The sequence below is a fragment of the Taeniopygia guttata genome, chromosome 3, assembly GCF_048771995.1.
Source record: "Taeniopygia guttata chromosome 3, bTaeGut7.mat, whole genome shotgun sequence".
In the NCBI taxonomy this organism is placed as follows: Eukaryota; Metazoa; Chordata; class Aves; order Passeriformes; family Estrildidae; genus Taeniopygia; species Taeniopygia guttata.
This window is the reverse complement of record NC_133027.1, coordinates 28,375,611-28,403,369: the sequence shown is the minus strand read 5'-3', so window position 1 is coordinate 28,403,369 and position 27,759 is coordinate 28,375,611. Positions and strand designations below refer to the sequence as shown.

The following is a 27,759-nucleotide window of genomic DNA, read 5'->3' as shown; positions in this document are numbered from 1 at the left end:
CTGCAGAAAGGCAGTATAGCACCTGAAAGACAGCACAAAGGAATTTCAGCTAATAAATGTGCTTTTTTTGGGAACTCAATTTAAATGGCTCTCTGCAAATGCATGCAGCATGGGGAATATACAGGAGGAGTTGGGAGATAGGTGCATGCCTGCATGGCTATGATATTATTGGCATCACAGGGACACAGCAGAATGACTCCTATAACTGAAGTGTTGCAATGGAAGGATAAAGGCTTTTTAGGAAGGGCAGACAAGGCAGATGAGGAGGCAGTATTTGCACTCTATGCCAGTGTCCAGCTGGAATGCATGGAGCTTTGCCTGGTGATGGATGAGGAGTCAACTAAGAGCTTATGAGTCAGGATTAAAGAAAGGGCAGGGACAGGTGCAATTTCAGTGAGTCTGGTACAGGCTCTTCCACGAGGGAGTCCAAGTGGTTGAGGCCCTCTGTTGAGAGAAGGGAGGAGCCTCACATTCACAAATCCTAGACTTAATAGAGGACTTCAAATATTCTGAGTTTGTGTAGCCAGATTTTAGGATCTGAGGGGCTACAGAGACATCAGATGAAAGACTTCAATAAGGATTATTTACTACTCAGTATAAAACTAAAGAACTACTAGTAGATACAGCATAACATAAACCAGTGCACTATATCAAGGGACTGACATTAAAGCTAGAGATAGAAATAGTGTTGATTAGGAGTCGAATGTGATTTACCACTGAAATGACAATAATGTGCACAAATTCCTTCAGTTAATCCCTGGGGAGTAATGATGAAGCATCACGGGAGTAACTCCATCCAGTTCCAGGAAAATGTACAGGTTTCTGCTTTGTGAAAGTTTGGTATTGCTTTTATAGTCATAAAAGGAGGTATCAAAAGGTCAGTCAAAAATCTGCCTTATTATCCCAGCTCTCACTTAAACATTAAGATATACATTGGCAGCTGGGCGATGCCAGACCAGCGTCAACCCCATGGCACCAAAATTACTCACTACAAGACAGTTTGTCCTGCTTGAGTTACCTGACTGGTTAACAACAGATGAATCCTTGTGGGGGGTGAGATGCTCTGCTACAGACTTGTGCAACTGCATCTGAATTACTGTATCTAAGTTTTGCATTCTCTGCTAAAAGAAGGACATTGCCTTACAGAGGCAAGCCTAGCAAAGGGCCATGAAAATAGAGAACATGATATACAGAGACACTGAAGTAATGTTCATCCTGTTCACTCTGAAGAGAAGGCTTTGAGAATTTATTGGAGTGTACTGCTACCTCCTGGAAGGATACAGAGAAGACAGAATGAGGTTTTTCTTACAGGTCAAAATTCTCTCAGGGCAAGAGGTAATGGATATGAATCAGAATGTAGGAAAATGCAACATTAAGGTGAGAAAAACAAAACAAAAGCAACAGCACTATGCAAGTGGTTAACTACTGGAACATATTTTCTGGAAAACTTGTGGTATCCCCATTATGGAATCACAGTTTCTTACTGAAAGGACAGTTCACTTAGCTACCTGATCTAGCTGGGACTATGAGTGAGTGAGTATTAGACTAGCTGGCCTCAAGACATCATTTCCAACTCAAGTTTGCCTGTGATTCTATTACTAAATAAGGAATCTTTGCCCAGATTTACTTTATAAATGTAATACTTTAAGGTGAATTTGAATTGAACTAACTGTACCTATACAAAGTCTTTAAGGCTGTAAACCTTATGACCAGATCAAAAAAAAAAAAAAAAATCTGCATATTCATAATTATAGTGTTACATTTTATCAAGTTTGTGGCTGAAAAAAATAGAAGTATTTGTTTATATGCAATGTTTTTCCAAACCCAGACTTTTTTATGAGTATTCAATAATTTATCAACTATCACTTTTTTCATTAATATTAATTTTTTTATTCCACTAGAAAATGGTTCCTATGTATATTGAATTTTAAAAAGGGGGGAAACGAAAACAAGGGCTATATTTTATGACAACAGTAGTCTGTCATCTGGAAACCATGCCTTAAAATGGTCAATTAGAGAAGCACAATTTGAGAAAGAAGTGAAGAACCTCTTTCCAAAATTTATAAGGTATCTATGGGCAATATTTATGTGATATTTAAAAAAAATTAATTTACAAGATGATGCATTTTTACAATATATTCAGAAAAGCATCAAATTTGCTCAATGGATTATAGCAAGTTCCTTATGGAAAAGTGAAGACCTTTTAAGTTTTTAGAAGACAAGCATGAGGGAAGCCTAGAAACATAAAAAAAAACTTTTAACAGTTGACATTGCATTTCTCTAGTTGTTACCACAGAATGGGATATAACTAGAGAATTTATTTGGAAGTTTTGGTAGAGGATTAGACAAATTCACAACCAAAATATCTGTAAGTCAATACTAAAGAATCCTTTGACTTTTAAAACACTAGAATGTTTGGAGGTTTCAAAGGGAACAGACAGCTAGAAGTTGCTAAACTAATAATCTCTCCCTGAACAGTCTCTCTGCTTTCAGACAGTTGTAGTCTGGATGCACAATTTTTCTGTTTTAGAAAACATTACATCTACTACACAATTTCGTTCCCATCCCTGTTTGTGCCTCAGTGATGTATTATCCCTGCTATACTTAACTGAATAATTTTTTTAACAGGATTACTGAATGATTAGCATGATTGCTAAAGGAGACTGATTTTGAAGTAGAAAATCCTATCAGCTGATGGATTCAACCTAAAATCAATTTTTATTCAACTTAGTACACTGAATCAAAGGAGCAGTACTTCTGATTAAGAGTAAACATGCACACAGAGAAATTGTAAATCAAATTCTTCCTTTTTGGAAGTTGTTGCTGTTATTAAAGTTTAGTGTACCATGAAATAAGACTGTACTTTCTTTCAAACCTTTCTGGCAACCCTTGTTATGAAGTAGATGCTTATACATTAAAGTTTTTTCTCCAGGAAGAGACTTTAGGAAAACTATTGCATGCTGTGACTCAAAAAACAAAGTGAATCATCAAGACTACAGATGAAAAAAGTTTACAAAAATCACTCAATTCTTCACACTGCTGCTGCACAATGATCCTTAACATAGAATTTGTAATGATATTTTTTGCTTTGATTTCAAAGTTGCTTGATCAGAAAGTGCTGCATTTTTTCACATTAAGCTATTGCTCTGCTTGCCAAAAAGACTACCTGATGCGTAGCTTAAAATTCCAATTCTCTGTTTCTTGCTCCAAGTCACAATTCACTTAATGCAATTTGTAAATAATGTTTTTCTTCTACCTAACAGCCTAACTTGCACTGGTATAAAATTCTTTCTAAACAAGTCAATTTAATCAGCTGTAGAAAGGCTGTTCAGCAGACTGACACAGAAGTTACTTTGGGCATTCATATAGCAAATAGTACAGAATTGCTTGTAGCAGTAGTTAATGGACTCAATATTTTAGGGAAACAGAGGCCAATATATTAGCATGATGTTTCTTTTTCAAAGTCCTAATACTGAGACTTCTCTTCTATAGGCAGTCACATCCATTACATTTGTGTTGGCTCTTAATCCAGGATGAAGGGTGAGGGCACCTAAAGTGAGAGATGTTGGGGGAGCAGAGGTTATACGAATGGGTCTCCAGGACCTGCCATTTTTACTGTCCTTTGCAAAAGCAATGTCTGGAGACGGTGTGTCACAGGGAACATTATTAGGGGACCTTCCCAAGAGATTTTCATTACACTTACAGCTCATCTATACACTAGTATTTTTTTTATCTGATACCTGTGAAATGTTAAATATATTTTTAGTCAGCCCAGTAATTCTTCTATGGCCTTGAGAATCTTAGTGTATTAAGATATTTTTCTAATAGAGATATTCCTGGGCATGTCTAGTCATTTGTTACCACTAAAGGTCTGATTGTTTACTTCATTTTTTTCATGGAGCCCTTTATAATATTAGTTAAACTTTAAATGATTTTTACATTATGTGTAACAATTAATTAATAAATTACCTAGCTGAAAAAAACAGTAATTCTAAATTTGGCACAAGTTGGGAGTTCCCTTTTATAAAGAAAAAACATTCAGAAGTATTCTACAGTATTTTCAACATTAGGAAGCAGAAAGCAGGCCATTCTTTGCTTTTTCACTATGGAAAAAAAGCCCCTGATCTTCTCATTATCAGAAGAGAAAGACTGGATAATACACAAGAAAATGAATGTTTAATGGGTATTGCCCCAAACTAAGAATGGATTGGATCTACGTACATGGTGTGGTTGAGGCAGAATTAACCACTTCATAGAAGTTGTTGCATTGTGTTTTAGATTTGTGACCAAAGCTGTGTTGCTAACTCAAGAATGTTTTGGCTTTTGCTGAGCAGTGCTTGCACAGCATCATGTGCATTTCAATTTCTCATTTCACTCTGACACTGATTAGGCTGGATGACCCCGATGGAATAAATAGGTATTCTATTCCATATGCAATGATATAGTCAGCCATAAAATACCAGAAAGGGTTTTCTAAAGTAGCTGTTGCTAGAGACCATATGGCCATTGCAGGGAGGTGAAGAGTGCCTTTGCATTACTTAGTGGGTTGGGGGTTTTTTGGGTTTGTGGTTTTTTTTTTTTTTTTTTTGGAAGCCACTAATTTGTCCTTATTGTGATTCACCAGTTTTCTTACTTTTTCCTTTCCAAGTCTCTATGTAAATCAAATTTCAAGATATGTATACTTGTTTCTACTTCCATGATTTTCACTAGAAAAGCAAGAGAACAGTGCAGTCTTAAGTTTCCTCACTTGAAATTATCATACTCTTGTATTAAGTTGCCATGCATGTTTGAAGTTGCAATGCTAACCTTAATATACACGTTTGATGCAGACAAATGTCTTTGAGATTTGTGCAAATAAAAATGGTACTGGAAAAGTGCACAATAGCTCATTCCTCTAGTGGATATGTAATTGCTCAGACATTGTGCATTCAAAGTGTGTACTATGATGTAATACCAAACTGTGCATTCTGTAATACACTGGCATCTGTACCTTCTATTTGTTCAAAATGTTCCCAGAAGCACAGTAAGATTTAAAATTTTAAACTTAATTTTTATTATCTGTTAGAAATTGAACACAAAGGTATTAAGAGAAAATAAAGCTCTGCAATTTCTACTTCAGTGATATTTCATTATATTATTCTTATAGAAATAAGCATTCAGTGAGCTTTTGCACTGAAAGACTGAAATATATAAAAGGTTGGTAAATTAAGAAGATGTGAAACAAGATACAATGATTTAAAAAAAATCTTGAAACAGATACACCTTTTAATTACAGTTTTAAAATTAAAATAATTAAATGAAGAATGATGAAGAAAATTTACACTGAAAACCATTCATTATACATCAACACATACTATGTATATATACTTGCACTCAAGTGTAGGAGAAGGAAAAGATGGAATCCAAAAGTATCATGTGAAAATAGGAAGGAGGGAAGGACAAATGAGAAGAGCAACATACTCTGAAAAACTTAAAAACATTAAAAAGTCTCTTATAAGACTTTGCTGTTAAGGCAGCCTGTGATGAAGAAAGAGAAAGCAAACATGGTGAAGGGACCACATGGAAAATTTCTTGATATTGTAAAAAGATACCTTGTTAGGTGTAATAGCTTCATAAAGAAAGTTTCTTTTTTTATATAATTCTAATTTTCTACCTGTTTTCCTATTATTCAGTATAGTGCTTCATGCCAGTAGTAAAATAAATAGGAACAAGAAAAAATTGTCAACTTTCTCTCATTTTTTCAAAAAATGTGCTGTCATTTATGGGGCTAAAAATGCAGGGAAGAATATTGATTAATAGCTCTTTTGTAATGTCAATTCAATCCACCAACCCTAGCAGGTGACTTAAAAATGTGACATTTTTCTAATAAACACAACACTATTTATTTAAAAGTGTCTAATAAGACATTGAGTTACTGCTACCAAAAGCAGACACAAAAGAATGATGTCTTGAGGAACACTGTAATAAACCATTACAAATCCCCCAGGTAAGGAAATATCTCTACAAATCCCCTAGGTAAGGAAATATCTCTATGACAACCTTTAGCTTCAGTCTATTCATTTCTAAAAGTACTGTAATGGCAGTAACAGGATGGAAATGAGCGATTATGATACTAATCAGCTATTTTAAAGACCTGTTAAATCCATCATAGCTGTATTTCACAATTCACCAAAGTTATATTCTTTTATAAAGGATTTGATTTACCAATTGCGACTAATTTTTAATGTGCTGCTTCTTATGTTTGGTATCTCTATATTTTTCTTTTTTTCTGATACATTATTGGAATATGTTCCCATGGTTAAGTGCCTCTTGGTTATAAAATTAGCCCATTCACTTCACATTTAATAAGAAATTAATAAGATTTACAGTGATGCAATCCTCTCTGTCTTTTTCCATTCCTGACATTAGTAATGCAAATAATATTTGTTTTCAGACATCATATTCCAGAAAACTGCTAAAAGTTTGGTCAATAGGCTTAAAATCATACATTTTGTGGAGAATTTAAAGTGATAATCAAATTATTGTCTTTTCCTTATGTTAGTATACAATGCCTACTAAATGTAATTTTTCTGTTTGATTTATATGTTTAAAAATTGTTTATTCCAAGACTTCTAATTCTGAAAAGTAGATAATTAATAGGTTACTTGTCTACCACATATCCAAATGCATTCAAATTTCTGATACAGGATATAAAGGTTTTTAAATTATGATCTGCTATGTTGTTTGGCCATATCTGATTTTAAAAAAAGTAATACAGAAGTGTATTTTTAGAGCCAAAACTGAAACATTCTTTATTCGACTGCCATTTCTAAAGAAATATTAACAGTCTTTATTTTGGATATGATTTATTATTTTTCTTTGAAATTTCCACTCATTTAACTCTTCATCTATGTTTTTGGTCTGTCTTTATGCTGTTGTACCCTTCTTAAAATAACTTCCTTCTTTGACAACTCATTTTCCAATTAATTTTCTGGTCTACAATGTACTGAAAAAAAATTAGTATTTGTTCAGTTTTCATAATCTATGTCTCTATTTGTATTAATAAGGAGTAAAAATATTGCATAAAATTCTCAATAAGTAAGAGAATTGTATTACCAGACCTTCAGCAAAGTTTGCTGCTGTTGCTTTATGTGGTTTAATCACCGTTTTTTTCTTTTACTTACCTGTTACTAAAATCAATCCCTTTTTTCCCCCCAGTTTTCTAATACCATATGGTGCTCTAATCAGATGAAAAATGAAGGATCATATTTGGATTTCATAGTATTGTTAAAATTTACGAAAGACAGACTAGAAAATATATGATAAATGACAGGGGATATCTATGTGCTTTGTCTCTGTCCAACAGATTGCTTATCAGCAAATTCTAAATAGTTCAACCCCAAAATTTTGCTTGCTACTGCCTGCCAATCTTAATTCCATGAATGGCATGAACAGCAAGCCAATGTGTGTTTGTTTCTATTTTCAAATTTGTCTTCCTAAATTCTACTTAAAAATCTTTTACAGTCCTGAGGAAATGCATACCTGACTTTATGTGACACTTGAAACCAATCTCTTTTTAATAAAGACATTGAACTTATTTTCTGTAACAAATTAATTAATCTCTAAAATAAGATTATTGAATTGAAGAGCTCTTTATTTAATCCACTATTGTATTACACAATGGGGGGCAGTTGATCCTTTTATCTCCTTATTCTTGACACATGAAATATGAAAACATGAAGTACCTCTGAGATGCAACTGAGGAAGAATAGCAACATTGCCCACTGCTTCTGCTGATTTTACTGGGAGCTTTGTATTTCACTGATCTTTTTTTCAGAGATGTTAAACTGAAAACCTGTGTAATTCAGAAGTTAGGTAATTCATATTAATGATTTCTATTGTTTATATTTTGTTATTGCTTTTGTTTGTTTGTTTGTTTTTTCTTCTGATCTGCTAGCTGCAATGCCTTTACCTCAATTTTAGCTGGCATAAACTATTTCAATTAAGCAATTTCTTAGTCTCATTTTTCATTATTCATATGGGAATTGTAAATGCTACAGGATTTGCATATCAATTACAGGAAGCTGTTTTATAGGAAAGGGTCATAAATTACCTATTCCTAATAGCAATCAAATTATGTTATACAACACATATCACCTTCTCAGCAGATCTTGACATCACTGCAAAAGAAGGAGCAAACACTGACAACTTCACAGTCCTCATGGGAAAATTAATATGGATAATAGATATTATTTCATGAAGTTTATTTTCTACTATTGCACTGATTTTATTCTGCAGGTTAAAACATATTAGGTTCTGGTTTAATGTATCATAGCACAAAATTATAAGATAGCCTGACACATTTCAAGCCAGCAAGAGAGTCAGAATAAAAACTTATTCTATGTTTTCTTAGTGTAAATAAGAGAGATTCTGAAGCTACCTGCTGTAGTACAGTAATCAAACTTCTGTTGTAATAGCTGTAAGTCTTCTTGTGTATTGCTGTAAGATGTATAGAGAACATCTCTATACATCTCTGTTTTCTGTTTTTTCTTAATCTTTTTTCTCTAATTCTAATCCATCTTTTAGTAGAACTGACAATAATATTCTTACAGTATTGGAAGATGTATCTAGCCATTGTGGTCCTTTGCTTAGGCTAAAGGGCTTTTTTTTAAAAGAAGAACACTACAGAGCAATAGTTCTCCTACTTCTCATTAAATTGCATGGCTTAAGGTCCAGCTTGTCCAAAAGCAGTAGCAATGGCCATTGAAGTAAAGTAGATAAGAGATGTGGTGCACTCACTAGCCCTCGCTGGGAGAAAGAAATTTTAGACAGGGGAGAAAGAACAGAAAAAAGGTTACAGAAAGTCAGACTTACTCCTTTTGAAATAACTTTGATCAGCACTGTTCTGCTCTTTTGCACTATATTCATAAATAGACGAAGAACCTTTTAAAAAGCAATAGTCTGAACAAACCATGTGACCTCAGCCACTCCTCATATGGCTTCCCTTCACCATCTTTGTTGCCATCCTTTGGACACTCTTTAATATATTTCTTATATTGTGTCACCCAAAACTGCACATGGAACATGAGGTTAGGCCGCCCCAGTGCAGAGCAGAGTGGGACAATCCACTCCCTTGCCTGGCTGGCCATGCTGGGCCTGATGTCCCCCAGGACAGGCTTGACCCTCCTGAATGCCAGGGCACTGCTGGCTCATGTTCAACCTTCTGTCAACCAAGACCCTTTCCACATTTCTGCTTTCCAGTATCTCATTCCCCAGCCTGTGCATTCATCCACGGTTGCTCTGACCCAGGTGCAGAATCCACCACTTTCCCTGGCTGAACTCCATGTGGTCATTGCCCAGTACTCTAATTTGTCTGTCTCACTGCAGGGACTCTCTGCCGTTGAGGGAGTCAGCAGTTCCTCCCAGTTTAGTATTATTGGCAAACTTAGTATTCCTTTAAGACCTGTGTCCAAGTAATTTATGAAGACGTTGAAGAGCACAGGGCCGAGGATGGATCCCTGTGGAGCCCCGCCAGTGACAGGTCACCAGTCTGATCTCCTCCCATTCCCTAAAACCTTTTGCAGCCAACCCCTGAGCCAGTTGTTCACCCACCACATGATATGTTTATCCAGCTGTGTGCTGGGCCTTTTGTCCAGAAGGATTCTGTGAGAAACAGTACCAAAATCTTTGCAGAAATCCAGAAATAATACATTTAGCCTCCCTTGATGAACAGTGGGTTACCTTGTCCTAAAAGAAAATTGTGTCTGTTAAGCAGGACTTCCCCCTCATGAAACCGTGACCAATACTGTGTTGTTTTTCAGGTGTTTTTCTATAACTCCTGGAATAATCTTCTTCGTGATTTTATCAGTCACAGAAGAACCTAGAGTGCTGAAATGAAAATGCATACTGTAAAATCTGTTTGTTTGGCTACAGTTTCAATGGTGGTATTGGAAAGGATTCAGAGCAATTTCAGAGCTGTAGTCTTGTGGTTAGGCCAAGTTACAGAAAGGTAGAAAAGAGCAGAAGCGAAGTATAGAACTGTCAAGTCTAACTTGAATTCTTGAAAAAATAGTGGAGAAAATTTGAAGTTTAACTATTTATAAGCATCCAAATCAAACAAAATTATGACAGTCCCTAGGTAACATGATCCCCCGTGGCCCTCCAAGGGCTGCAGGGGCACAGCTACCTCACCATGGGCTGCACCAGGGCTGCAAGGGAATCTCAGCTCTGGCACCTGGAGCACCTCCTGCCCCTCCCTCTGCACTGACCTTGGAGTCTGCAGAGCTGTTCCTCTAGTTCTTACTCCGTTTTACCCTGGCCACAATTTCCTCTGTGCAATCACTTTTTTGCTTCTTAAATATTATCACAGGGTTACTGCCATTTGCTGATGGCATTGGCCTTGGCCAGCAGGGGGTCTGTCATGGGGGCAGCTGGCTTTGGCTCTGTCAGACATGGGGGAAGCTTCTGACAACTTCTCAGAGAAGCCAACCCTGTAAGTCTCCACTGCTACCAAAACCTGGATAAGCAAACCCAATACACATGCCAAGGTCAGGATTTTTCCTCTTTATTACCCTTTATTTCGTTCAACACTGCTGTTATTAATTGCATATTTCTTACACATGTTATGGTTTTTATTTTTTTTTCAGTAAGTACAATTTTTATATTTGAAATTCCAGAGGAACCAAGCACAAGCAGAATTTCACTATGATAGGTGTTGAATGACAAAAACAACTGCAACCACTCTATCCCAAATATCAAATGAATGAATTTTTTTTTAATATAATTATTATTGCATTCAGTACAAATAAGGAGAAATTGGCAACCCATTATGTAAGAATCCAAATAACAATGAAAATATTGTCCAGGTTTTACAGAAATTTATTAAATTCTGACATCCTTCCCTTCCCTTCCCTTCCCTTCCCTTCCCTTCCCTTCCCTTCCCTTCCCTTCCCTTCCCTTCCCTTCCCTTCCCTTCCCTTCCCTTCCCTTCCCTTCCCTTCCCTTCCCTTCCCTTCCCTTCCCTTCCCTTCCCTTCCCTTCCCTTCCCTTCCCTTCCCTTCCCTTCCCTTCCCTTCCCTTCCCTTCCCTTCCCTTCCCTTCCCTTCCCTTCCCTTCCCTTCCCTTCCCTTCCCTTCCCTTCCCTTCCCTTCCCTTCCCTTCCCTTCCCTTCCCTTCCCTTCCCTTCCCTTCCCTTCCCTTCCCTTCCCTTCCCTTCCCTTCCCTTCCCTTCCCTTCCCTTCCCTTCCCTTCCCTTCCTTTCCCTTCCCTTCCCTTCCCTTCTTTTTTCTTCCTTTCCTTCCTTCCTTTCTTTCTCTCTCTCTTTCTTTCTTTCTCTCTTTTTCTTTCTTTTCCTTCTTTTTATCTAAGCTTTTCTCAGATGTAATTTTAACAGGAGTAGTATTTGTTCAATAAGAGTGAATGAATGCACATCAAATCCTGCTGGCTCAGACAATAACCCTTAACGTGAGATTTCAGTTAATAGTTTCAGATGTACCTGCCATCCAAAATATAAGGAGCCATGTAGTGAAATTGCCATAAATCACTGTGTAGCTGGACTCTGTCAGAATGGATCACAATTCAGTGATCTCCCTGGAGAATTTAAGTGTCACAGCCTGACTAGTATAACTCACTTTTGTCATGACGCATTTGGGTTTAACCAAAACAAATGTCTCAAGAATGTAAATGTGGCATTAAAAAAAAAATATATATATTCTGTTGCTAAATTTTCCTTATCTAAACTATGAAGTATCTTTTGGATACCTGTAACGAAAAATAAATCAAAATGTGTTAATTTCTTTTTGTAGAATATAGTATATTGTTAAGTACTGCAACTGAATCTGTTTTGATGAGAAACCTTACCTTATACATAACCAGATATTTATATTAAAATTGATCCCTGAAACCACTACCCTTTGTTCTTCAACTTAGTATAGTGACTTCTTTAATTAGATCAGATTATTCAAAGCCCAATAATCCATGCTGTAATACTTCATTAATTAATTCAAAACAGATAAATAACAGGATACATTGGTTAAGACCTTTATTTCAAATCTATAATGTTATTATGAATAATATTTTTTATTTCATCATAGAAAAAATCTGTTGGCTTTTCTATATTCGTTATCTCTACTTTGATAAAAGACACACGTGCAACAGGTATAAATATATCTGTGCATAGCTGTTACCATAATTGATCAACGTTTCCTTTTTATTTCTTTATCATAATATTTTACATTAGGTTTTTGTGGTACTTCATTATGCAGATGTTAAGAGCTATTTACAAAGGCAAAAATGAGACTTAAATTTTTAATGGCAATCAACAAGGAGGAAAACTTCAGCTGCACAAGAATGCTGCACAGCTGGTGTTTAGGATGGAATTGAAACATAGCTTAAAGTCACCTTTCTGCCTCTACTGATTTAGAAATGAAAATGACTGCATGTGTAGGGCAGGTTTAATATGCATTGCCTTGTATTTATGCCTCAAAGGGTTGTTCAGCAAGCCAGTATTTGTAAAGTGAAGCATGTTCCAGCAATTTACCCTGATGGTCAGAAGCTGCTGTCTTCCTGCATGTAACATGGTGTGCAAAAGCTAAAAAAATCTTCCAGATCAGGAAGTCTTCACTCATGCCTTAAGAACACAGTTTCCATTTCCTCTAGTTTAAAGACTACGTCCAAGCAGTACCAAACTTTTGAAATTTTTTAATTATTTATTATACACAACTGCACTTAATTAACACTATTTAAACCAGGCTGTTTAGTTTTGAAAGCTATCACAGCATACTGTAGGAATACAGATTTATTTGAACATCTTTGACAAAAGAGTCTTCCTCTGTCTAAAAGTTTGACTAACTCAATATCAGATATGAGGAATCTCAGTGGCACACTGGAATGTGTTGTGGCAATACCTATGTTACTGAAGCATGGCATTGCTTTATAAATATATTTTTAAATTAAATGTGAAATTCAGATCTTCAGCCAGACTTGGTATCTAAGTTTGTAAGACACTGGAATTCATTGTCTTTAACTCCCTGAACCAAATATCTAGTTTAAGTCTTTAGTGGCTTTTCATGCTGCACTTGTTAAATTATAATAAATTGACCCAGTCAATTTTGATCTCTGTTGCACTAAAAATACTTAGAAAATTTTAAGTGCTCAGCTAATAGGAGACCAGAAAACTTTACTTCTTATGCTTTAGCTCACTAAGTTTTTATGACCAAAACAAAATGTTTGAAATTTGAAACTTTGCATTTATATTCAGCATTTGGATAATAGCTCCACACACATGAATTGATTTTTCAACTGCTCTACATCACTTAATTAAATATATTTATGTGGTTTGAAAAAAAAACAGTCAAACAAAGAATATTTCCTTGCAACTATGTATTGCGTATGTTCAAAAATAAAAATTCTGTCATCAATTAAAATTATTATTTCCTTGATGCTCATTGTGTTTTAAAGGGCTTTTATTATAATTTGAAGTACAGATTTATCATTTCCTTTATCATTATGACTTTGTTCTATTTAGAGTTGTTTTGAATAGAAACTGAAACTTTCAAGGAAATTGGAATATTTTCCCTTTCCTGAATAAGATTTTAAAACATAAGAAAAGTGCACATTTCATTGGTCTATCACTTGTCTGCTTTCTCAGACTAAATGTAATAAATTTCCTAAATCTTCTGATACTCTATTTTTGACAGGTTTTACTGGTGAGTTATGTGAAGCAAATGTTGCTGCCTGCCTATCACAACCATGTGGGGCCTCCAGCATCTGTAAAGACATTGTGGGTGGCTATCTCTGTTTCTGTGCACCTGGCTTTATAGGTAAGTTCATAGAAGTGCTGTTTAACATGTTTCCATCAGTCCTAAACCAGAGAAGAGAAGTTTGTCCAAAAGTAGCAATAGATAATTTAGCAGTGTGCCTCTGATTCAGGCAGAAACAACTTCTGCTTCCTGGCAGACAGAAGTACTTGGCTGAGTAAAAGTATTCAGCTGTAAAAGATACTGGCTACAAGGGACTATTTCCACTCCAATTACGCTTTATACTATTTTAGACATGGTGTCTGTCTTACACTGATATGATTTGAACTCCTAGCCATATATATTGGCCTTAATTTATCTCCTTTGTGCTCTGTGTAATAATAAGGCTGCAGTAACAAGGGTCTCAACTGCCAAACATACATCCAAGATCCTGGGCAGGTTTAACTACTCATGTTTTCATCTACCCTGCAGGCCGTTGTCATTACACTGACTAGATTAAAATTAGTTTGGCTATGACAGCATACTGACATGGTATTTTAAGATGACAGTGTAAAAGACAAAAAATCTTTCTGGATACATATACAGGTATTTTTGCTCAACTAGATGGCAAAATAATCAAGGGCAGTAGGAATTCCCTGGCAGATCAGTAGTGCTACCCAGATCTATCCTGTTTACCTCTAGGGATGTTGAGAGGGCTCCAAAAGCAGGAATAAGATGACATTAAAATCTCCCTCAATAGTCAAGGAGGACACAGACAACCAGAGGAACTGAGATCTTGTGAAGACTTCATGCCTCTTAACTTGCTGGTCTGATGTTTAAAACAAGCCTATAAATTAATAAATTGATGAAAAAATAATGTAATAGAGAAAGATTTTATTCTTTTCATTTTTTTTCTTGGAAACCATATAACAATTGTGATGTTTTAGGAAAACTCAAGGCTAAACTCAAGGCCATCAATATACAAAAATATGGAAGTTTTTGAGTAGATTTGTAAAGGACTCTATAAAATCTTTGTTGAACATTATATTATTTTTTTCTTTTTTTTTTTTCATTCTTCTTTTTATTCTTATTTTTTTCCATTCATCAGCAAGAAATGAATTTTCCAAAGACAATTTATGGCTTGTTGGTAAAAGCTCCCTGTACCTAAGCTCAGTTATTTTATTTTGTTGTTGCTGCCTGCACTGATGATTTGCCAGTAGTGTGTTCCTAATGAAATGAATCCTCCACTTTTTTCCAGGTTATAACTGTGAGATTGAAGTGAATGAGTGTCTTAGTGATCCTTGTCACAATGGAGCTACTTGTGTTGATCACCTGAATGCCTTCAGTTGCATCTGTCAGGATGGATTTGAAGGTATAAAAAAATCCACAGAACGATAATGTTATAAACCTACTCAGAGTTTTACACCATTTTTTTAATATATCAGATGAGATGCATGTATTAATATATGGGTGTCATCTGAAGTCATAAACATGTAAGTTAGAAAAGTAAATCTCGACTAAATCGCCCATTTTGTTTTCATGACAGCAGGAAACTGGGTGTTTTCTGCTAACTGGTGTCTTGGACATTGAAAAGGGATCTGTGGGGTTCAGTGAATTCTGCAAAAGGAGATACTTTTTTCTGCAATCTTCTAAAATATTTAGAAGCTTCAATATCCTCAAATTGAGAAAAAAATCCAACTGTGTGGTAAAGGTTCTGGTTTTGTCATATTTGAACAATTTATATTAAAAGTTTAATTGCTTTGATAAGTGGATGCATTAATAGCTGCAGCTATGCTTTCAGCTTAGATTAGGAATTTAAAGTGTATTAATTTTCTTTTTAAAGCACCATTTTTTAAACATCATGGATATTTAATCATTAAAATACAAGTCAATCCATAATTCAAAATAGTACATTTCTACCACTCATCTATTCAGAAAAATTATCGCTTGCATTTTTATATCTTTAAATGCTTCTAACTTCCCAAATCATGCAATTGATGCAATTTTTCAATTATTCTTCAAATGATAAAGAATTTGGTTTACTGAAAAATATTATCAAAGAAGTATTTTTATACTTTGAGTAGTTATGTGGGTTTTCTGTAGTCTAGATTGGAATAAATTTTCTTCTTGTCCATAACAGATTTATTTTTCATAGTTTTTTGGCAGTACATCTTTTGCCTTATCATGACCATAAGAAATGTTTCCTCTCACACCACTGCAATGCAGTCTATTATACTTAATGTAATTTAGTTGCTGTTCTTCTTTATTTTTATAATAAGAAAATTTTCCAGTTTAAGGCTTAGTAAACTATTTGATGACTGTATTTTCAATATTTTTGAAAAATTAGTTAACTACTTAAGCATTCAGAAGACGAACATCTGTCATAAACACCCTGATCTGAATATAAAAAGAGTGTCAAATAGATCTTGATATGTGAGTTGTATTCACTTAAAATAAATGTCAGTCTTTACCTGAAGGTGCCATGGAATAACTTCTTTCCCCTTTCCTTGATTCTATATTCATAGGTACAACTTGTGAAGCAAATATAAATGAATGTCAGTCATCTCTGTGTCTTCATAATGCATCATGTGCAGACCTTATTGGTGGCTATAAATGTGTCTGTCTGCCTGGTTTTACTGGTGAGTTGTTTTTGTAGCAAACCTTGTTTTTCACAGCCCGGTAGTCCACAAAGCATCCATTAATACATTACCGACTAATTTGCTTGTGTTTTATTGTCACTTCTCTTTACCTGACCTGGTCTAATGTTTAATTTTCATTCCAACAAACTGGAACACTGACTGCATCTGTAAAGTACATAGCACAAGATAAATTGTTCTGCATTTAAAAAGGCCTTCAAAACTTGCACACATGAGGAACACTAGTTATCATTTAGCAAGTCAGAAATGAGTTGGTATGTATTTGTGGTTATAAGAACAAAATGGATGCTAAGATTACTAGTGTGGCTTTTTGTTTGGCTGATGTATGTTAGCTTATCTTCACAAGTTGTTTGAGATTTTTGTTGTCCAAATTAATTAGAAATTGGCACTTGACTTTTTAGTAAGTGTTCAAATCTTTCATTTTTTTCCAAGGTGCAAGATGTGAAACAGATATAGATGAGTGTGCTTCAATTCCCTGCAAGAATGGAGCCACCTGCATTGACCAACCTGGTAATTATTTCTGCCAATGTGTGGCTCCGTTTAAAGGTAATGAACACCAAAGGAGAGGGTAAAGCAAACATAATTTAGAAGGCATTTCTGTCACTTGTCTAAATGCATTTCAGTCTCCCTACAGCATTAATAGTCCTTGACTTCCCCAAACAAAGCTTTCAAAATAAACAGCCATATATATGCCTTCAACTGCAACTAAGATAAAAGGAACATTGTTTATACATCTGCTAGGCATTTCTTTATTAAACAAAATTGATATTTCAGAATAACTTTGTTAACAGAATAAAATTGCTTACATAGGTAATAGGAGGTATATACCCATTAAGCTGCCGTGACAAAGGTTGATTGATTTTCTACACAGTTTTCTCTCTAATTCTATTAGCATTCTTTACATTATTTTATCATTTTTAGAAAACAATTTATAGCTATCTTGGAATCCAGAAACTGTGTGATTATTTCTCTTGATGCTTTTAAAAGAAATCTATTTAAATTGCAAAGGGTATTGTGACACTTTTCATATAAATTTTGGGGTTAAATTTTAAACACTTACTGCTAAAATAATTTAAATGAACAAATTGTGTGATGTTCTTGAGCAAATATAGTTCAAGTGATAGTCTCAATTAAAAGCACGTATTGATTGTAAATTAAATATAAACACATTTTTCCTCCAGCAGTTCAATATAATGACACTTACTTAGGATTCCAGAACAATCATTAAAAGGCAATTTTCCTGGAATGGTGAGACAGCAGGACTTTTCCCCTTTAGGGGAGATGGTTGAATAAAATTCATTATTCATGATCTCATGAACAAACACTCATGTTTGTTCCTATTATTTTAATTAATGGTCAAAATTTTGTTTGTCACTTTTGTTAGTTTTAATTTATGTTCTACTGAATAAAATCCAGTAGAATAAGAAGTAAATGACTACTGCAGTTTCAGAATTGCCTCCGTGCAGGAAGATGTAAAATAATTTTCAGTATATGGTTAGAAATACTAATCTCTTGAATATGTCTTACAAAAGGAACCAGATTTCTAGTAGATTTTGGTATTCATTTATATATTTAAGAAAGTAATTAAAAATTCAGAAATTCAACCTTTCTGTAGTCATCCTTCAAGAGACTAGCAGTGTCTCATCTGTTCAACGGAAAAGGTAAGCCCTACTGGCAAGACTCATAAAATATAACTGAGGTCCTCTGAGAACATTACAGGAGGGAGTAGTTAATGACCTGCTGTGCCACTGAGACACTCACAAGTCTATGAGGCAAGATGAGATCCACCTGAGGGTACTGAGGAACTGCCAGAAAAGATCACCAAGACACTCTTCATCATTTTTCATCAGTTCTGGCTAACTAGGAAGGTCTCAGATGATTGGAGGTTGACCAGTGTGACGCCCATTCTCAGGATAGGTTGGAAGGAAGGTTCTGGGAGCTACAGGCTTGTCAGCCTGGCCTCGATACCTGGCAAGGTTGTGGAACAGATTATCTTGAATGTGATCACATGGTGCATACAGGACAACGAGGGGATCAGGCTGAGACATGTCGGTTTAGGATAGAAAGGTCCTGCTTGACCAACCTGATCTTTTATAACCAGGTCACCCACCTGGTGGGTGATGGGAGGGCTGTGGATGCTGTCTACCTGTACTTCATCAAAGCCTTTGATACTGTCTTCAAGAGCATACTCACGGAGAAGCTGGTAATCCATGGTTTAGACAGGTGCGCTCTTCACTGGGTTAAGAACTGGCTGGATGGCCCGGCTCAGGGAGGGCTGGTATATGGAGTCACATCTGTGTGATGGTCAGTCACTAGTGAGGTTCCCTAGGACGAAATATTGGGTCCAGTCCTGTTTAATATCTTTGTCAAGGGCACCCACAATCATTTTGCAGATGACACCAAATTGTGTGGAATTGCTGATCTGTTGGAAGTTAGGAAGGCTCTGCAGAGGGATCAGGACAGGCTAGTTCAGTGGGCCAAGGTCAGTGGTGTGAGGTTCAATAAGACAAAGTGAAGGGTCCTACACTTCAGTCACAAAAACCCTATTCAGCCCTACAGTACGTGGGCAGAATGGCTGGAAAGCTGCCCAGCAGAAAATAACCTGGAACTGACAGAGTTTGAACATGACCCAGTGTGTGCCCAGGTGGCCAACATGACCAATGACATCCTGGCCTGTATCAGCAATAGTCTGGCCAGCAGGACCAGGGCAGGAACTGTCATTGGCAGCGGTGAGGCCACAATTCAAATGCAAGAAATACATTGAGTGGCTGGAGCATGTGCAGATGAGAGCAACAGAGCAGGTGAAGTTTCTGGAGTGTAAGTCATAGCAGGAGTGGCTAAGGGAGCTGGGGTTGCTGAGCTTGTAGAGGAGGAGTCTCAGGGGTGACATTATCACTCTCTATAACTTCCTGAAAGGAGATTGTACCAAGTTGGGGATTGCCCTCTTCTCCGAGGCAGGAAGCAACAGGACAAGAGGGTGTGGCCTCAAGGTGAACCAGGGAAGGTTCAGGTTTAATACCAGAAGAATTTCTTCACTGAAAGGATGATTAAGCATTGGATGGGCTGTTCAGGGAAATGCCAGCATTGCTATCCCAGGAGGTGTTCAGGAAAAGACTGGACATGGCACTTGGTGCTGTGGTTTAATTAAACCACAGGTTTAATTGGTAAATTGGTACAGGTGGTAATTGGTCAGAGGTTGGACTCAATTACCTCGAAGGTCATTTAGGTCCAAGCTAAATGGATTCTATGATTCCATTGTATGATAATATTTTTGGTACAGGAGGTCTGAGGCTGTTTACCTCTTTATGACTTTATTCAACACCTTCCAATATCAAATTTTTATACTGATTTTGTCTAGATTTATATGGGTATAAATAAAAGTACATTTAGTTTTATATGAAAACACTACCTCTGTCTCACACCATCTGTTTTTTTAGTGCTAAACTGCTGTAAATGTAGCCTTCAACAAATTCACAGTAAGCTAACATAATGGTTAGCTAAACTATGTTTTCTAATTGTGTAGATACATTCAGGTCATTTTAATGAACAGCTTAGTGTGCACTAATTACAGTTAACAGAATTACTTATTTAAGCAAGTACATGCACAGTGTTAATGGCAAAAATGATAAAAGAACACCTGTTTTGGTTTTGAGTATTTCCACAGATTTTCTTGCTTCTGATATTCTCAGTGGCAAACAATAGGTGCTGTATTATGAATGCTGTCATTTGCCTGGAAAGCAATCTGAAGATGTATTTCCATAGTATATTGCAATGATTGGATTGTTCCATCACAGACCTGACTTGAAGGGCATGCACTATTATTAGGAACATATATCAAGAACATATACCAGTTGATCAAGAGATGTACAGCAGACATCTACTATATAGAATGTGTAAATAAGGAATTCAGAGCATGATTTGGACATTCAGGTGCATTCATACAAAAGATAGCCTGTCAGATTAAAGTAGAAATTGATTCTATATATAGAAACTGGCTTACATACATTTATCTTGCTTTTGATTTTATTTCCTTGACTATTTTAATTAGTTTATTTTGACAAGGAGACTAAGGAATATTACAACCAGAAAGTTTTGGTTTTTTCTTTTTTCTTCCCCTTCATTTGCTCATAATTTTTAAAAAGGAAAAGCAAGCTTTTGCTTTTTTCACATTTCAAATCTTCTGAGAGTAGGATAGCTGCTATTCATTTTTATGTGCAGCAAATTTTATAATATCCTGAATTGGTAGGTTTCTATTTTAAAAACTTTTATAATAGTTGTATATAAATATGAAAAGTCATCAGAAATTTAATTAAGGAATTACTGTGTACTCATAGTTTCTTGTATTTTTCTTGGAAAGAGCAGTGGGCTTCTTTGTTTGATTTGTTTAATGCCCATATTTATCTACTTGGAAAAAATATTTTAACTCATTCTATTGGCTTGCATAGAATAATGGAAGACATCAAAGGCTTTTAAGAAAAATTATGCTTGGACAGTGATATCTAGATTTTTCTTCAAATGTCTCTAGTCCAAGTTTTGAAACTTAATTGATATGTGAATGAAAATTTACTTTTCCTGTGGGCACCAATTCTTTCGTAGAAAATCCAATTTTCATAACGTGGATAAAGAGCACGGGAGAATTATATCTTCTGATGCTGCTGGTGTAGCCCTAACAAAACTAATGCATTCCTCTCTACCAGTAGAGAGGTAAAATTCTCCTAAGAGTAGATTTCCTCCCCTGTAGTATAAATCATGGTCTTTTTATAAATTCTGGTATTTCATTAGAATTTTTGCCACTGAAATTACTACCTTTGACTTCCCAAATGTTGAGAGTAACAGCTTGAGAGTTAGCAGTCCACCTGTGGGTAATCCAAGAGAAAACTGAATGAACCTATCAGAATTTCAGATATGAAGTAACATCCTTGTCAACATCTAATAAGGTTTTAATTACTGAATATGATAGCTGAAAGATTTTCATCCTATTTCAGCCAAGTTCCTTGTCCTTATGGAGTTGAAAATTTATTTTTCATTTTCCAAAATTATTGAGTTTTACCTGTAGTCCCAATATGGTACAAAATAATGAACTTCAAATTTCCTGTACTTTTATATCATAATTATTTTGACCTTGATTTGGAGAAGCTCAAGATTCAATTAACAGAAGAAAATCTATACCATATTATGCTATTAATCTGGTTAGAGAAAGAGATTCCTGTGTAAACAGAAATCCTAGAAGTTACTGAGCCCCTCTGAGCATGTGCTGTGACTAAGGTTAAACTTACATTAAAAAATATAGCGTGTAGGTCTGCATAATATGCTTTTGGCACATCTAATAGTTATTCATGCCATAAGTACTGTACAAGTTTGTGAACATGTTCTAATTAATCAAACATGACAATCCACTCATAAAAGTCCAGTTCTCTGTTTCTGTTGGCTTTCAGCAGTGTTCTGCCACTAACCTGTATAGTACAAGTCATTATCACACCTCATGCTTTAAAGCTGAAAGGCTTAAAAGTGGCCATGCTGCCATTTGCATATACTGCAGTGTGATGTTCTTTACATATAGGACCTAACTGTAATATGTCTGGTACAGTTGTCTCTGCTTGGTTTTAATATATCAGTACCCAAAAATATGCATTTTAGAAATGTCTTCACTTCCACCTGTTTTATATGGTAGCTGAGGTACAACAGTGATAGCTGTGTATATCGGACATTTTGTATCAGGGGACATTCTGAAGTTCTTCAGAAACAGAGGAGAGAGAAGCTGTTGCATTCTCTGCTGACAAGCAATTGGAACAATTGGGAGAAGGAAGACCAAATTGATTTGGATGCTAGACAAATAAAATACTTTAGTATTCTTAATATTATTAAGAGCTTTATTCTATTAGCATGTCCTAGATGGGAAGTTAATATGCTAACTTTTCCATCATTATATTGATTCTAAAATTGAAGCCTTTCTATAACAGAGTCACAGTTATTACAGAATTGATATTAAGTCCTTGGGCAGAGAGCAGAAGGAGTGAGAAACACGATGTGGCTGTATCTCATTTAGGTGTCCTAACAACTTAATGGAAGGTAGAATGAAAGCTCCCATGACTCTGTCAGAAAATACTGAGTTGTCCCATTAATAATTCAAACATGTTCAAAACCACTGCAATTCGTAAAGGTTATAGCTTTATCTATATTTATATCCCTGCTGTTTTTATTGGAGGTTTTAGTGTTTTGTGAGAACACTGAGGTATATTAAAATATTCTTTTAACTGTCAAGTTCATAGTAATTTATGAAACTTTACTTTTCAGAGCTTTGAAATGCCACCATTTTTAAGCCACATCAATGATGTTACTCACAACTATTAAACAGCAGTCCTTGCTGAGAATGTAGCAGAGCGAGTTTGTCCCTGTATCAGGCAAGCTGCTTTTCAGCATTCTTAACGTGCAAAAGGTGAATGATCTCACTACAGTTTCTAGACCAGCTCATTTTTTACAGAAGATAAAGTAAGACTTAAAAGGCTGCTTTTTTCTTCTTTGGTATTATTGATAACTAAGAACAGCTCTTGCAAATTTTCCCCATTTTCTATGTTTGTATTTAAGGCAAAGGTGAAACTAACTAACAACATTTCTGTGACACAAGGACTGGGCCAGTAATCTGCTCTTCCCAAAGAAAGCTCAGGAATGAAGAAAGCATTAAAATTCTAGTTTAAATTAGAGACTGTATATTGGATATGTGATTGTCCTGTGAGAGCTGACATGACATTTTCCTTAAAAAAAGGAGAAAAACCAACTGTTGTTTAGTAACTTGTTTTTAATAAATGGAGTAAAGATTTTTATAGTTTGATCCAAATTATTTACATGACTCATTTCAAAAAATGCACTGTATGTATTTCGTCTGGATGTTGCTAATAGGTATGACCTTTTAAATCAAATACACGCAATTGTAGAGGAAAATTGAAATTCAGTTCTGAGGAAATGTCTACTATTTCTTGCAGCCTTAATGACACGTCTCCAAATGTGTTCTAATTAAGATCAAAGCAAAAATGGTAATTGACCATCAAACATGTTGCAAAAGAAAGTAAACTAGTAAGAAAGGCAACTCAGCAGAAAAAAAAAGCTTAAGTCTATCAAAAAACAAAAGTAATAATGGAGATTTCATCACAGGACACTCTATTATGGGAACAGCTAATTACAAAACAGATAATAAGTGAGAAATGTAAGTGCTCATAAAGGCAAAAAGCTGGAGTAGAGAAAATGGAGCAATTACTTTTCCAGTGCTCATAGGCCAAACCGCAGTCTTTCCTGTGCCAAGCCCCATGCGAACAGGCAGGTTTGCAGGACCTCTGGCTCTTTCTAGCATAACTGTGTGTTAGACCATAAACCACTATACTCTGTTCACCATCAGGTTTTATCTTGTTTTGCCACTCTCTTGACACTGAACAGCCAAATAAAATTTTATTAAGGGGAAAAAATGAAACTGATGCATAGATATATGAAGGGCAGTCTGCATCACATAGGAGATCTTTGAGGGAAGAGAAGCAGAGTGGCCTTATTTGGGTTTTATTACCAAGAAAATATGCATTGCCTTTGAACAATAAAGGATATGTAATGCCTAAATGGAAATCAGTATGAGCTGGGACTTCCTGTTCGCTCATTTATGAAGCCATTGCAGGACTTTGGATTTTTTTTCTGATATTTCTATTCAGCTTTGTATTGTTCCTAAAAGCTGCTTCTGTCTCCAAAATGAAACAATTCAGAGTGAAAGCCTTTTTCCTAGGCATTTCTAGTATCTATTTAGGTGCTTTTGGGTATGTTTGATAGCCACAAAGGTCTGTCAGATATGACAAGGTCTGTAGGTGAGCTGTGACCTTTCAGAACAGTGCTGAGAACACAAAAGCACCTCTAAAAACCATGTTTGCTTAACTCTGTGCATACAGATTCAGTGAGGTAAATGCTGCAGTTTCTACTCTGCTTTTAGTTTGCACTTTGGGACACATCTTGATCCACAAGAATAATTCTCTAAGCCTTTACAGCCATGAGTAATCTGGGAATACTTCATGTGTAAATCCAGTCACCTACAGCTGATAAGGGGTTTGAATTTCATCAGTTATTCTGGTGTTCAAGATCCTCTATTCAGGAAACAGATTTAAGTTATGGAGATGATACAAGTTCTATTAATTGCAAGTGGAAATCTGGCCCTTATTTTCCCAGAAAGTATTTTGGTGCAAACCACCATTTTTAATTACTTAAAACATGGTTACCTTTTCCAGGGCTGCCCTGCAAATTGTGAAGAAATTGCTGCTGCTCAAACAAAAGTTTGCTGATTTTCAGAAGGGTTTTCTTGACTACTGATGCAAATGTATTTAGCTTTATTTTTCTACATAGTGAGCCTATTTATGGCAGAGGGTCATCTGCCAATACATAAACTAAAAGTAATAAAATTATAATCTTGATTTCAAATGCTTTAAATAATATCTGTCTAATGACTCAAATTGTAAGAAAATGAAAGTGTTATCTTGGAACAAAGAAGAGGTTGACCACCACAACGAAAGACAGCCATTATTGCAAATCATTATTGACATCCACAAGTCCTAAGCCATAATGAAAACATAAGTTTTCCACACCCAATATTAATTTCAGTTGAATGCTGTTGTAGATAAAATAAAGAATTAAAAGAAAAGCATTCCCATATATTTCAGTCTGAAATAAATTTTTATTAATTGTTTTTCATAGTGGAATTCTTATTTTTGTTTCTGAGAAAGAGTGAGGCATGTTTTTATGTGAAATGAGAAATTTACAAATGTGGATACAGATATATCTTCATTGTTTATTCATTATAAACTTGTATATTTTGAAAAAAAAAACCCTGCACCTAAATAATATATCGAACTTCTGCTTTCTTCTGTTTTTACAGAAATTTATACAGGTATGGAGCAATACTATATGCATCTCTGTGTGATCTTCATTCTAAAATTTGTGATGTCGGTCTTTCTTATACTCTATATTGGCACTCTTGCATGCTCTGCATTATCATATAAAATTAAGGAAATGTATTTTTACTTGAAAAGTGCTAAGTATTCTTTTTTCAAGCATTCTTCCATTTAAAAAATAAGTATATGTTTTTCAATTAGCATGGATTTCAGAGAAAATGTCTTTCCACTGTTTATACACAGAATGTCAAAGCAATTCCTTTAATGGAAAATAGAATTGGGATTTCAGAGAAAGGACTGAATTTGTTATAAACTTGAAGTACAAGAAAATGCATGTTAAGTTTTTAAAATCTTATAATACTCAGCTTAATTTCAAGTAATATAAAAAAATGCGTGCTTCACTTATTTTTTCTATTTCCTTCCCATTCCCAGGGTACTTCTGGGTTTTTGTTTACTTTTACTAGTCTTTAATCATCTCAGTTGTGGAAATATTTTCTTTTCTTATGTTTCATAGCATGACAAGATAAGCAGTCAGTTTTTAAAATAATGGCAAGCTTAGAGGTACATCTAAGCTTCTCAAAGTTTTGAACTTTTAGTAGAGACAATTTTATCTTTAGCGTTAAAACATTTAATATTTGCAAGGAACTCAGATTTTAGGTATCTAACTTCTTGCTCATTAGTGTTCCTGGGATTTTATGGTAAGTCTATGAAAGCCTTTGGGAGCAAGACCTACTGAGCTGTGTAAAGGTGATGAAAACAAAACCACATATTTCTCTGAAGTGATCACATAGCTTTTGAATTAAAATTGTAACCACTCATTTCAAAAAGATAATCTTAAGAAAACCAGTAAGTTTTATATAGATTAGAGGCAGGGATTGGGGAAGTGGACAAGCATGTCTTTATATAACTTGATAGTGCCTTTAAACACTGGGTCATCTCCCATAACTAAATATATGTTTATTTTTATTGTAAAGAATTCATTTTGTCTAGTTTATCTTTAAAAAAAAAAATATTCATTTCAATGTAAGAAGTGTCTTTCAGCTCTGTTGTTAAAAGGTAAGTTAAAAAAGACTGAAACAATGCCATTGCAGTGATGTTATGATCACAACATCATGGTGCTGGTGCTGCTATCTACTTGCTAATTCTTGAAAGTTCTTGTCCTCATGAACGTGTAATTAACACCATTACCAGACTTTTTGTTATAATTTAGGAAATTGCCATTCAAATGACACACTTGTTTTTCTGGTAGATATTTCATTTTCACCATATTGTCATAATTGTACCATCAGTCTGAAATGAGATACATTTTGAAGGCCATACTTTTACAGCAAAATGCTGAATTTGAAAACTGTTGTCAGATTTAATTCCATAAAATGTTAGTAGCAAATGTTTTATTTATTAGATTATTTTCCTAAAGAATAACAACACTGAAGACATGTCACATCTCATTATAGGAGACTTCAGTGCTACACATGAAAACATTTCATGTACACATTTATGCTGAGCAAATAAAACAAACAAATATCGATAGTTTCACATAAATAAATAGAAATTTATATCAGGCAATTTATTTTCTATGTCATTTTTATAAATTAGGCTTTTGACTTTTAGTAATAGCCTTAAATAGCCTTAAAAAGGACTGTATATTTCAGCAAAATAAAATCGAATTTCAGTGTGCATTTATGGTATTTAGAAATTCTATCCTAGAAGTATTATAAGCAACTACAATAGAAAAGGGAACTCATTAATATTGGCAGAATGAAACTTCTAAATATGCAATATGCTTCTCACTCCTAAACAAAAAAAAAAAAGATAATATTTTCCAAATAAACTATTCATTGTTTGATATCTAGTATGCTAATACAGAAGTATACTATATGCTCTCGGTATATGCTTAACTGTAGATAAAAACGTATAATACGTACTGCACTATATTGTACTACTGTAAAGGAAATTGTCCTTCAGCTGACTGTTTAATTTAATTATTGGTGCATATTTTGAGGTTTGTTCAGGTTTATTCTAATAGAGAGTCCTTTAGTTGCCCATTAAAGACAACCTATTATTGCAATCAATAAAGTGAAGCCAAGAATTAAACAAGCAAAAAGGTTAAATCTGTCTAAAGGAAATAAGCACAGTTGTGAAGATGACCTGAACTTATTAATTAATTAATGAACTTCTGTGATGGATTCTCACATTTCATCTGTTGGACATTCTCTTTTTTGTTATTTAACTATTTAGTGAACATTACCTCTTTACTCTGAATTTTAAAATTCTGATATGTGAGGGAGAGAAAACAGTTTATAAATAGTTTTTCTGGAACAGCATTTCTTTCAGACCTGCTGTTTCAGAAACTTTTCAGTTCAAGTGAGAAGTTTCATGTTTAGCACAAAATACATGTATTGAAATCAATCAGCTACAGTAAAACATTTGTACAATAATATTTGTACAGAAATTCTTTAAGAAATATTTAGA

At 35.0% G+C, this 27,759-nt stretch overlaps 1 protein-coding gene across 1 annotated transcript in view; it reads left to right on the top strand.

Moving 5' to 3' along the window:
- Window positions 1-27,759, top strand: part of EYS (eyes shut homolog) — a 765,693-nt gene that overhangs the window by 260,214 nt on the left and 477,720 nt on the right. The window contains exons 17-20 of the mRNA XM_072926499.1: window positions 13,677-13,799; window positions 14,974-15,087; window positions 16,241-16,354; window positions 16,805-16,918. Coding sequence (XP_072782600.1) covers window positions 13,677-13,799; window positions 14,974-15,087; window positions 16,241-16,354; window positions 16,805-16,918 — 465 coding nt within the window. The remainder of the gene's footprint in view (window positions 1-13,676; window positions 13,800-14,973; window positions 15,088-16,240; window positions 16,355-16,804; window positions 16,919-27,759) is intronic.